The sequence below is a fragment of the Rhamphochromis longiceps genome, linkage group LG11 (genome assembly GCF_057381845.1).
Source record: "Rhamphochromis longiceps isolate RC_006_pf linkage group LG11, R_longiceps_female_GT1.1, whole genome shotgun sequence".
NCBI lineage: Eukaryota > Metazoa > Chordata > Actinopteri > Cichliformes > Cichlidae > Rhamphochromis > Rhamphochromis longiceps.
In genome coordinates this window covers 21,677,786-21,691,047 of record NC_140567.1, presented here as the reverse complement: position 1 = coordinate 21,691,047, position 13,262 = coordinate 21,677,786, and the positions used below count along the sequence as shown (strand labels likewise).

General features: G+C 42.7%; 1 protein-coding gene across 1 annotated transcript; it reads left to right on the top strand.

Annotated features, from left to right (window-relative positions):
- The first annotated feature begins 747 nt into the window (after positions 1-747).
- Positions 748-9,802, top strand: LOC146659033 (transcriptional repressor scratch 1-like). The gene is made up of 2 exons (XM_085421818.1): positions 748-1,712; positions 5,654-9,802. Exons 1-2 carry the CDS (start codon positions 1,598-1,600, stop codon positions 6,379-6,381), a joined length of 843 nt encoding a protein of 280 aa, XP_085277944.1. The 5' UTR covers positions 748-1,597; the 3' UTR covers positions 6,382-9,802.
- The last annotated feature ends 3,460 nt before the right edge of the window (positions 9,803-13,262 follow it).

Genomic DNA, 13,262 nt, shown 5'->3' with positions numbered 1-13,262 from the left:
GAACTCGGTGTGACCCTGGAGCTGACAGTACTCTACCTTCAGCCACTGTAAAACACTCCATTTGGTCTGCAACCATTTGCCTTCGGGGCGACATTAATGATAATTAGTAGGCTCTCAGCATGCTAGTTAATATTCCGCCGTAAAATCCATGTGATGGGAAAGGAAAGAGAGAGAGAGAAAGAAAAGATACAATATGCTCAAATGTAGGGGGAGACCCAAAAAAACGAAAGTACATGGACTGCTAAGAATCGTGCACAATGGGACAATATTTAAAATTCGTGTTACACGCTGCGATAGCGCAATCAAATCGATGAGCTTAAAAAACCATAACAATAATTTTCAGTCTTATCTCCTCAAAACATGGCGTCTCTCTCTCTCTCTCTCTCTCTCTCTCTTTCAAACACACACACACACACACACACACACACACACACACACACACACACACACACACACACACACAAATGAAGAGAAGGGGAGAAAGGAGAATGAAAGACAGAGAAAGAAGGGGGGGGTGATAACAGCTTCAATAAATCATCCGGGCCAGTCGTCGCTCCCCGGGGATGTGGGATGGATTAAATTAAGCACTCCTTCTACTCGTGCGTCTATCCATCCCCCCATCTCTCTCTCTCTCTCTCTCTCTCTCTCTCTCTCTCTCTCTCTCTCTCTCTCTCTCTCTCTCACTGCGCCGTATAAATGCCAACAGCTGATCGCGAGACGGCACACTCACGGGAACACCTCGCGGAAGCTGCAAAGAGAGAGACGAGGGGAAGAGAGAGAGAGAGAGAGAGAGCGAGAGAGAGAGGGATACAGAGAGGAGAGAAAGAAGGGATGCTGTTGATGCATCCGTCCGCAGGGAGTCTTACTGTGATTTCTTTTTTTTTCTTACCGGCCTGAGTGGTCGTCATCAGGTGGAATAAAGGACTAATTTCTCTGGCAAAGAGGGGAGGACGAGGTGTCCGACCGTTTTTTTTCTCTTACTGAAAAGCTTCCAAAAATTATCCTTCAATTTTCCCTCTTGTTTTCTTCGCATCCCTCCCTCCCTCCTCCTCCTCCTCCTCCTCTCCCTGCTCCATCTCCTCTTCCTCTTCTTTAAAGAGGCCCGAGCGCGTTGCGGGGTGTCTTCTATCGCCTGTTTCGTTTATTTATTTATTTATCTCCCCTGACTGCTCGCGAGCCCTCTGTCCCCTGGTCTGCAGCCTTCCCGCGAGCTCAAAAGAGCACGAGGCAACCCCTTCGCCTCCCCCGTACCCCCTCCCCGCGCCTCGGAGGGAGCTGTCCGGTGCTGAAGTTGCATTTCTTTCCTCCTGTGCGCGAGGACTAAACGGGGCGGACAGACGACAGCGAGAGAGACCGGAGCAGAAGAGGAAGAACACACAAGCGCTTGTTGATCGTCAACTCTTTCACCGGATCAATTCAAGGCTCGCGCTTTCTCCCCAATCTGAAGACAATCTTCCCCCGGCCCGCCGGTCTGATTGGTGTGTCACGGGCGAATCACCACGCTGGCCTGCCTGTCGGCGATCGGCTGTGTTTGCGAGTGTGGGTCGTTGTGTTTGTGAGTGCGTGTGTGTGCGCAGCTTGTCGGTGTCTCACCACCATGCCAAGGTCTTTCCTGGTAAAAAAGGTGAAACTGGATGATTTCTCCACCGGGGCGGATCTGGAGAACGCCTACCGGCACAGGACAGACCTCAGCCTGCGGCTACATGACAAAGGTAGGTCATGCAGCCTACACAGCGCGCACTAACAGGTGTCTCGGAAGAAAATCGATTTCACAGAGGAGGAGGTTGGCGAAGGTGGGAACATGTTTCCGAAATAAGACTGAGACTTCAACAGGATTTACCTGTTGTGCCTTAAAGGGATTCCCTCCTGTGATTGGTCGTTAAAAATTGACCCTGGGGCTTGATACACCGGTGCACATTCCTGCCAACCAATAACTATAAAATGTAAGCGTGAACTCAGAGTGTATCAGCACCGCATTTCGTTTTTTCTTCACCTTTTATCTTGCGTATAGCATCATCTAACATCAATAACCTCTGAAACTTATTGCAGAGTGGCTGGCTACCTGTGGGGTGATGTGGGTGTAATCAAGGCAGATAATTACAAAACATCAGACAGCATAGAGTTACCACACGCTTGTTACTTTTCTCACGGGTAATAAAAGCTTCAAAGCCCTCCACTAATCAGCGCATTGAAAAATATCAAAGTGGAGCAAAGCGTTATCAATAGCACAGACTGTGAAAGAATTGCATGCTGCTTCACTTCTGCAAAAGAGCTCGGACAGTAAAACACAGAAGACCTGTCAATCTCATAAAACTATGCACTCTGATAACTGGATGTTACCACACCGCACAGTCTAAGACTTTATTTACCGGGGTACATAAGTTACATTATCCTCGGTCGAAGCGTTTGGGCTCAACTCTAGGAGTTGAGCTGCCGCCGAAGCGAAAAGGTCACTTGTGAAATCAACTAAATCAAGCGCGTCGCATGTTTCATCGATTCTGGCTTACACCCAGCGGGGTCTTTCTCTCCCTTCGCAGTGTAAGTAAGCTTAAAGGAGACAGAAACGGGACAGTGGTTATTCATATCGAGCTCACTTTCACTTGGTTTTAGTCGAAACCCTTTGCGGTTATGCTTCTGCAAGCTCGGGGTGATGTTTGAGATGCACAAGAGCTGCCTCCCATGTAGCTCTGAGTTTGCAGAAAACAATCTGATGAAACATCGTGGTTATCTCCTGATAAGTGTGTGTGTGTGTGTGTGTGTGTGTGTGTGTGTGTGTGTGTGTGTGTGTGTGTGTGTGTGTGTGTGTGTGTGTGTGTGTGTGTGTGTGTGTGTGTGTGTAAAAGCTGCATAATGGTCTTCTGACATAAGTCTTCACCTTCGCCTGCAGGTGAAGCATACACATAGTTTTAACGTTGTCTTGTAAAACACTCAGGTTTTTAGTGTTTCCCTGAAACATTGCTTTCTTCTTTGCATATAAAACGAGTCTCATCTCAGGCTCATCTTTCGACGTTGTGCGTGGCCCTTCCCCCTCGTGCTCTGTACAGGTGTGCCTGTCCCAGTTTTGCAGTGTTGGCAGATTTCTGCACCGTGGCTATGACGCTGTAACTGTTGAATGTGGATGCATTTCTTCTCTTATACCATTTTCAGACGTTTCTTTAGCCATATGAGGGTGACTTTTGTAATTATCCTGAAAAGACTCAAAATGATTGGCTGTTTTGTGCTCCTCCAAAGCTGAAAACTTCCGCACAACCTGCAACTATGTGCGTCACATTTTACAGGGGGAAGAAAAGAAAGAGAGCGATGCCTCTGCCCGTGTAGACCGCATGACTCCCGTCCCAGTGTCATCCACAGGCTAACATGTGCGTCCCATGCGCGGACCTGTCTGTGATTCTCAGCACGTAAAGCAAGAAAGCTGTCAGCGATGTATTTATGACGTCGAAGTTAACAAGCCCTGCTAGGTCTCACACGCCATCAGCCGCCTGTTCAGCCTGTCCCGGCCACCTTTTGTCTCCATCCCTAACATGCGATGTTAACAGCTTAATGCAGCTTCTACATGGCTCGGAGCAGAGTCAGCCCACAGCAGAACGCAGTGTTGGGAACAACCTTCTGCTTGAACGAACCGGCTTTGGAATAATTTATGTCCCGCCCTGCGTCCTGTGAGTGAATGATGTGACGGGACGTTGTAGTGGATGTTACATGGCTGTGATCATACGTGCGAGATAGAATATGTGCGTCACATGGAGCTTGTTGCTTGTTCATTACCGAGACTACATAAGTAATAAGCACAGGAATCTACGACGCAGGTGTCCCAAAACCTGTGGTCATTATTTCGTGCTTTCATCACAATAACAGCCTCTCAAAAACATTGATTAGTTGGATCTTATCTTATAGGTTGGTTATTGTTCCAGTTCATTTTTACACTCTATTATGTGATGAACCTAATGCGTTTCTATTGATAGTTTTTGTTGGAGCAGCTTGATATAAGCTCAGCTAATATTGCCACTATTAGCTTGTCTTCAGGGACAATTAAGGATGAATTGGAGCTATTAACTTATCCAACCTGTCGATCCATATTAAAAACATAAACAACAGTGTACAACAAGTGCATTTTGACAAAGGTATTGATTTACGCTTAAATCTAAGAATGTATGACCCATTTGTTTATATATAATGCTGGTTAGTACACATTAAAGAAGTACATATGTATTATTTTCCACATAAAATTTGAATGAGCGTTATTTTTCTCCAAAAATGCATCAATCATCAGGGAACAGGAGCATAAGCTGACTGTGCTGTGTGTCCCTGTACAGCTTTTCAATGGATTCCTGTAATTAAAGCCTGTCCTCCAAGTCATCAACTCCACAGATTTGTGAAACAAAGAAAAGAAACACCACACCACAAGCCGGTACTGCAGGCCTGCCGTCATCGTGCCCCTGACACGCACTGCACTGGATCTGTCCATGGTGCTGATGCTCATTTTCACACGCTAAATCAGCTCTCTCGAGTTCAGGGTCAGCTTGTGTGCATTTACCATTTACAGAAGAAGTGTCTTGACTGCAGCCTTTGATGGCTAAGGGAAATGTATTGCTGAATTATCCCTGAACAAACCCTAACCCTGCAGACCCTTTCAATACACCGCTAAGGTCCACAGTTATGCAGGCAAGTGACTAACGCTCAGTATTTTAAAATGTCTATTCACATTTTTTTACGTGCAGCTCCTGTTGCTGCTGATCTGCTGTTTGTGAGCTGATTACAGAGACTGTCATATCTGCAAGACAAATGCAGGGATCTGACTTGGACACAGATGTGGCAGTGTTACGGTGGTGTGCTCACTCACATTTGAAAAGCCTCTTAAAATCTATATCTCTACATTTAGAATGAGATGAGGAATAGATCTTACTGTTGCCTTATGTTTCACATACTTTGGTGCCATATGTGGTTTTATTTAAAAGGAAATTCAAATCGGTTTTTCATCAAATATAATACAGTAACACCTGTCATGTCACTGTTTTTTTGTCGTTGTTGCCCATAACACTTGGTGGAGGCTTTCTTGTGTTTCTACAGTAACATGTCAGCAACAAGTTACTGGTGGGATGAACCAGCTGTTTGAAATATTTATCCCTTCTCTATGTCTTTATTATAAACATAAATGCACTCGAGTGGGAAGAAGATTCAGGGGAAAACATCACACAGCTGTGTAAAGCCAGCTGTATATCCCAAATGGCATATTATAATAGTTTGCATCAGTGAGTAAGCGCTTATTTAATTCCACCAATTCAGATTGTGTAATTCTGGTCAGCGTACTGAATCTCTGTCATTACTGTATCTGTACTGAAAGATAAGCTTGTCTAGCAGGCTACAGCAGTTTAATGCTAATCTGGACTTATTCATGTGTTTCCTGCAGTTTTCTCCGCGTGCAGGAATTAATGCCCTTCACATTTCCTGTTGGTATGGATCTCTCTGTGATCAGAGAAAATGTTTTGCCACCTTAATCTTAACATAGCAGTTTCTTTACTACCTATCAAGTTATGTCAATAGGGGCACCAGTAACTAATGTTTTGGTCAAGTCCTGTACACCATTGAATTTCCATACCATGTTAAGATGAGCTCTCTTTTCAATATGCTAATACTGTTGTTTGTTTTCCATTAACAGCTGGTTACATCAGTGACTACATCAGCCCTGTTGTGTACGATGGTGAGAGTGACAGTGGCATCAAGGTCCCCTCTCCTGATCCTCTCTACGATGGTATCCACAGTGACTATGGGGCTCCCGACTCTGAGTCTCCTGACAGCCCTGGCTCAGAACTCACGGATGGTTATATCAATGGAGACGCTGCAGTGAGCGAGGGTTACACAGTCGATGCCTTCTTCATCACCGATGGCCGCTCGAAGAGGAAAGCTCTCAGCAGCCCCAGGACCATCCAGAGGCACACCTGTAACGAGTGCGGCAAAACCTACGCCACGTCTTCCAACTTGAGCCGGCACAAACAAACGCATCGCTCGCTGGACAGCAAGCTGGCAAAGAAATGCCCGACCTGCGGGAAGGTGTACGTGTCCATGCCCGCCATGGCCATGCACCTGCTCACTCATGACCTCAAGCACAAGTGCGACGTGTGCGGAAAGGCGTTCAGCCGACCTTGGCTTTTACAGGGCCACATGCGCTCGCACACAGGGGAGAAACCGTTTGGGTGCGCCCACTGTGGGAAGGCCTTCGCAGACCGCTCAAACCTGCGCGCTCACATGCAGACCCACTCGGCCTTCAAACACTTCAAGTGCAAACGCTGCAACAAGACCTTCGCGCTCAAGAGTTATCTGAACAAGCACTATGAGTCTGCCTGCTTCAAAGGCCCCTTCTCTCCTCTCGGCCCCCTAGATGCATGACCCCCCCATATAGATCAAACGAGACAAAACTGCAGACGTGAATTACAATTACCCTTACGGACTTAACTGCAGACACAAACAATATATTTTTGGGTCAGAATGTGACCTTGCTTTCCCTCCTCACCCCTCCTCACTGGCCCTCTGCCCCCTCCCCCACCTCGCCTCCCTTGGAGCCTATTCGTGATAATGAATATGATGAAGATAGCACAATTTTTTCTCCTTGAGATTTGCCCACTTAAGGATTTAACTGATCGACGCATGCACTTCCTCAAAAAACAAAACAAAACAAAACTCTTCACGTCCTCTTCCTCTGTCCATTGAGGATGGAGACATTAATACTGACTTCCTCCTGGCTTCTAGATACAGTATGACTCCGTATATTTTGGAAAAAGGGATGACGATGAGGATGACGACAAAGACAATAGTAAGCCTATAGCTACTAGTTTCCTCCCTGCACTCAAATGCAGTGAAAGTTTTTTCATTCTGATGTTGTTTCTTTTTTGGAAGAATTATAGTAATAATAATAGTAATAATAATGATAATAATGCTCTGCTGCACCAAGTGACCATATTCTCTCCACTACTGAGGTCAAAATACTATTTATTTATTTATTGATTTATTTGTTTTGACATTTTTTTTCTTTTTTATGTGTTTATACTTGATTTGATAACAATGAAAAGTGTTGCCATTTATTTGTTGCACTTTAATTTCTGTATATGTATGTAGGATATTTGCCAACCTCTTTTTACCACTACAGGCCAAAGCATATGTCACTTTTTTGAGTACTATTTTTTCCTATTATGTTGTTAATATCTTTTTTCTTATTAACGTTATTGCATGCAAAAAAAAAAAAAAGAAAACAGAAAAAAAATATGAAAACCTATGCCAACATCATAAAAAGCTTATGATTTTTGCCAAAATCCTATAGCTAGAACCCGAGGGCAATATTATTATTTTTTTCTCTTGGAGCCTCCATAGGACTCTTTAAAAGCAATAATCACTTAATGCATGGTATTTTATGATGAAGTTATGAAGTATTACCTACTACTGTATAGCAGTTTAAAAATCAGGTATGTTTTACTTCACCTATAGTCATAAACAGAAAAAATACTAATATTACAGACATCAGGGAACATGCCAATGTAGTGTTAGAGTATCAAAAAGAAAAGTCCTGTCTTTCCTCTCTTGTTATGCACTGCCTGCCTCTTAGTGAGTAGAACTAATGTAGGATGTAGACTAGAGAGGCTGGGATCAGCTGCCTGCTGGGTGAGAGGCCTATTGTAGGATAACTACTGTATGACCCTGACTGCCCTGCTCTGCAATAGCTCTAGTGATTTAATTGTTAACAAAAACAAACAAGGCCTTACTTTGGCTCAGGCCTTTTCTTAGATTGGATACTTAGATTGGATAATTGGCCATACATCAAAATTCAGTGGTTTACTGATGTTTATGAGATGGCAAAATGACACTTAAATGCGTTTAAACAGTATTTCCTGTCACAGTCGGCCAAGTTTAATAACACCAATTTTATCTTTATGTTAAGGTTAAAATAGCAATCAGATTGGATAAATATGCAATAAGATATCCATCACCCTTAATTGACAGCTAGCATATATGACATGCAGCTGCTATCTGTTAACAACAAAGTTTAGTTGAAGTTGAACCAAAGTCGACTTCAGCCGAAATGCAATTACTCATCTGCTCTTCCGGTTCGCTTCCAACCCATAAAGCGTGCTTTCTTAAACCACAGGAACAGCATGCACTTTAGCTTGATGGTCAGATTGCAGCTTAGCTACAACTGTTGTAGATACACCAGACTGAGTCCTGATTATTCTGCAGTAGTCCCCACTCACCCCTACTGGGCCAACTGAAGGGTAACTCTAAGATCGAGAAACCTACGGACAGGCTAACTTTAATCAACCCCGACCCCATGGAAGATTTAACCTTTAATCTAGGTGGTCAATACCAGTGTTGCTGAACCCAGTTCTCTGCAGCTCAGAAACCTTTTCTACAGATTCATGGAGCTTCCCAGGAGACAGACTGAGGACACACAGATTTGCACAGGAAAATGTTTGTGTGTTCATCATAAAATGCAGCACGTCGACATCGTAATCTCGCAAAGAAACATAAACACGGGTGCACAGATGCATGGGTGCACGTCCTCACATGTGAGCACGCGGTGCCTGCTGACGAGCCATTTGGGGTGACTAAACTTTTGTGTACAGTGAAGCTTGAGCAATTAAAAAAATAGAACAGGTTTAATATTCAGATGTGAATCTTTAACAAAGAAAGCTTTTTGTAATTGCAGTGCTTCCTCAGACACTCAGTGTAAGTCCGGACTGGCCCGTATTGAACACAGTTTATAAGGGCACACGGACAAAAGGACAGCACGGTTATGTGGATGCATTAGCTAAACAAATTTTTATCTCAGAGATGAATGATCAAAGGCAGCCATGGTTGACAATTTTATAAAGTCAAAAAGTCTACAGTTTGTGATAAATGCTTTGCCGCACAATAACACAGTACAATACAATTATTTTTCCAAAGAAACTTTTTTTAAAGGCAATATTAAAGGAAGCACTTCTGTTGTGACTGAGGGAATCAGTGTGTGAGTCAGCAAATTGTAGGTCTTATCTCCTTTCTTGATGTATGAACTAGATTTGAGCTGCAATTACTTGAATTGTATCAGATGATTAGTCATAGCGCTCCAGTCTGTTATGGCCGAGCACTTTTGCCTTTTTACGTATGATTTTGGCCAAAATACCCAACAACAGTTATAAATACAAAAAAGGCAAACAGCTGCAAAAACAGTGTTAAAAGCATGATTGCGATTCCCTTTACGCAAAGAGAACAAAAGCATCACCTTTATTTTTCTACACACGTTTCTCAGACACTGATAGTAGACGTAAGAATAGGACAAAAAAGGGTGAAAGTATCATCTCTGCAGTTTCTCTGTTTACTTATCCCAAATTGTATCATTGTAAACTCTGGTTGAAACTTTGCACTGTAGTCTAAATGTATTAGGGCTAAAGTGGACGTGTGGCTATTAAGTGGTTTTTAAAGGAGAAAGGATTCGTTTTGAGTCTGTTTGTCTGTGTGTCTGTCTCTGGCCAAGCTCCTGGTCTGGCCTCTTTAAGCACTTCCATTTTAGTCATCTCCACCCTAAAGAAAGTAGCACAATGAAACTAACTAGAATTCAGGTAGAGAAGAATTAAAAACCTTGTACTAGCTTGACCTCTCTTCTTTTTTGTATTTTCAAGTTAAAGAATGGTAATAAACCTAAATAATCATTTATTGCAAGAGGGTTTGTAAAGAATCCTTTGGATTGAGACATTTTTACTGCTGTATAGTGATATCTGACACACCTTACCTCAGGAGGGTTGGATCTCTGTTGCAGAGTGAGGACCTCCTGGGTTTTTTTGAGCCAGTATTCAGACAATGTAAGCACAATGAACACAAAGCATTTTGTGGCACTTCATAATAAAGAATAATCTTAACGAACCAAGGCAATTTGTTGTAGTCTGTGTCATGTCTTAAGAAATATGTATTTCCTACTATCCAAGATAATAGAAATCAGGAAGTAATTTGACCTGCAGGTAATGGACACTGTGTTAATTGATTTAGTTATTAAAATTCCTGTTAGCTTTTTCTTCTTCTTCAGTTCATGCTGTTGCAGTGAGTTTGCCTTTTAAGTCAAAAGAGTGCTCAGTTCATTTGCATAGAAAAACACTTGCTCTGATTAAACAGCCCATACTTTGCATTAGCTTTGTCAGTATTGTATATTTAGACAGGCACTGGGCTAACATTAAACTCACAGCTGACTTGATGGTTAAATATGTTCACTGTGATAACTCTGTATTAGGACATTAAACACTTGTTAAGTAGGGGAATGTTGGACTTTTTTTTTTCAGTAAGGCATTTGTTAATAACCTTATTGGATAAATCGAAGTCAAAGATAACAAAACCAACAAACCCTGATTGATGCTCAGAAGCATGTGATCCAAAATTATTTCCAAACCAGAGAGTAGACCCCCGAGGGAACAGAAAAAGCATGGATTTATAGACCTACAGTCCTAAATGTTTGAGACAGTAGTCTAGTCACTTTTCATCCCTAAAAAGTACTATGTGTGCTACTTTAACTCAAAGCTTTTGCAACGTAAACTGCAAATGTGACAACGCTGTTTTCATGTGCCGTGCTATGCCAGAATGAATCCCATCACTTCCTCCCCTCAGCTTGTTTCATTCACGCTGGAAAAAATGCAAAAAACCCCAGTCTGATTGTTTTATATTACATCTGTTTCTCTGATAATGGACAACACATTAAGCATGCACTACAGTACAGCTGCAGCTGTAAGTCTGCTCCACTGTATCAATCATGTGGTAGCTCATCCTTAAGTGAAGTAACAGTTCAGCCCCGATGTTTGCTCCTAGTAAGCACAGACACTCCAAATCTATTGTTGCTATGCCAACACCTGTGGTATCCAAGGCAATAAACTATCTACAGTATCTATAGTGGTAAACTACCTGAACTGCTTCAACAAAGACACAATGCAGAACCCTGCAGCTTTGTGGAGTATATTTGCCAACCCTAAACAGAAGATTGGTTTCTCAGCAGTTGTATGAAGACAGAAAAGTGACTGCCCACGCCTATGAATCACCTTCTCCTCTCCCAACCTTGCCTTTCAACTTCCCCTCTGATCCTCTTGGTTTTCTCTTCCACCTCTGTGCCTCCTCTTCCTCCTTCTTCACATCTGGGTTTCCTTTCCTCCCCCCTCTCATCTCCCTCCCCTTCGCCGGCATCACCTGTTTGCTTCTCTCACACATCTCTCTTCCTTCCCTTTTCACTTGTCCTCTACCATCCCTCTTCCTCCTGCCACCTCTCTTTTCTCTCTCCTGCCGAGTCAAACCAGGCCACCAGGCCTTTGAGGACCTGAAAGTCATTTAACTCCTGGTAGATAATAAGTCTTAGAATATAGCTCCTCTCAGATAATAAGCTTTATCACTTGATTGCTCTGCACGCTCCCTACTGTCTTTAGATTCATGTCCAGGGACCTACTCAAGCGAATCACACTATTTCCTCCCTGGCAAGTCAAATTAACACTGTGTGTGTTGGTGTGTGTGTGCATGTGTGTATCAACCACTACTTGTAACAGGAAGTGAAGGACTGCTGAGGGTGCAAAATAAAATCAAAATACCACAGGTTATATTCAGATAGTTCACATCTGATCTGTGAAAACTGTAGTTAAGTTTAAAGGTCCCCAGTAGTGACATTAACCTCTTCACTTAACCTCACGCTGACTTTAATTTCGATGGCATTTGATAACAGCGCAGAAACCTCTACACCTGCCCTCTTTTCCACACTCTTTTACTTTCTTTGATGTCATCGTTTCTGCTGTCCACCTCCACCCGTCTTTCTCCCACATCGTTTAACTCTGTGAACCTTTCAACACTCCTATCCTCACAAAATGCACTTTGTCATTAGTATTTGACTTGATCACCATGTTTTTGATGCAGGCTATGTTAATTCTAATGCAAAAAGTAACTAAAAATGATGACACTGTCAATTAACAATAGTATATCCAGTCAGAACGCGTGTACATTTTTTGACTTTCGTTTTGAAGAAACGTACTGGGTCTGTCACCTCTTGCACCCAACTTATAGTGAAATGGCAATAGAACCAAATCAGTCTGGTGTCAGTTTGCAATTGAGTGGAATCAAGTTGGAGACTGTATGCAATCTGTTTGTGATAAGTGAAAATTGCAAATATGTTGACATACACAGAGAAATTCACACTTAACAGAAATTTGTTGGAATCTGTTTGTGTTTATAAATTACATGTCAATACTTTGTGAACCTTCACCAATCTGTCTGAGAGTGATTGCAGTGATTGGAGACCGATTGCCTCCCACTACTCGACCTGTGGTCAGCCAGTGGTTGCAAACTCAGCTCAGTTGGTTAACTTGGAGTCGGTCGCTGAAAGTGAAAAGAATCTTTGTGATCTCCGGATAACCATCAATTTCTCTAAGTCCCACGGAGGTTGTCATCCTATTTTTCTTTCTAGTGTGTCCTGGCTGTAAAGGAAACTGTGCTTTGGAAGTTTTGCTGACTCATGCGATTAGTTCAGCAAGATCCAACTTGGATCAAAGGATTTTGCCAAATGTCCATCGTTAAAGAAAAACTCTCGGCCTGACCCGGACATTTAGAGTGAACCTAATTCCTCCGTGCTGTCTCCTGCAGAGCAGGTCACACCAGGTGTCAGGGAGCAGAGATATTTAATAATGTGAGAAGCAGTGATATCACGGGTTTTTCTGTCGTGTGATCAGCTGCGGGAAATGTTTTGCAAGTTGAAAAAGTACAAATTTAACGAGCACATTACTCATCATTTCATTTCACTTCCTCCCATCTCGTTATATGAGGTTGTGCAGTGATAAGTCCGGCTTCCTCTGGGTTCTGTGATGTCATCTGTTAAAACAGGCATCGTAATGTGCTTTATGGACTAAGTAGTGCCATGCTGTGCAGGGAAAACGCGTATTAATTTAGAAAATGCCTTAAATGATGAACAAGCTGAAATGTGATCAGACCGAAAAATTTAGCTTCAACAGTATTTTTCATTTTGCTTTAGTGTGTTACCCTGCACTTCTTAACTGAAGTCCAAATTAACTTTGTTGAATGTGATAAAGCAAATGTAAATATGCGCTATTCTTACAATGAAGGTATACTCATAACTGCTATGGGCAAAAAGATGAAGGCAGCATTGCTGTTCCTCATCTGATCTGATAAAGATTTGCAGTTTTTCTTTAACGCTGCCTTTGTAATTGAGTTTTAGGCTCGAAATTTTACAAGTGATCCTAATGAAACACACCCTCCCAGAGCTGCTACCA

Bases quoted from the DNA above. Each gene is read 5' to 3' on its own strand.
- LOC146659033 (XM_085421818.1), top strand. From the start codon at position 1,598: ATGCCAAGGTCTTTCCTGGTAAAAAAGGTGAAACTGGATGATTTCTCC. The intron at 1,713-5,653 runs GTAGGTCATGCA...TTCCATTAACAG, and splicing joins CCTGCGGCTACATGACAAAG to CTGGTTACATCAGTGACTAC.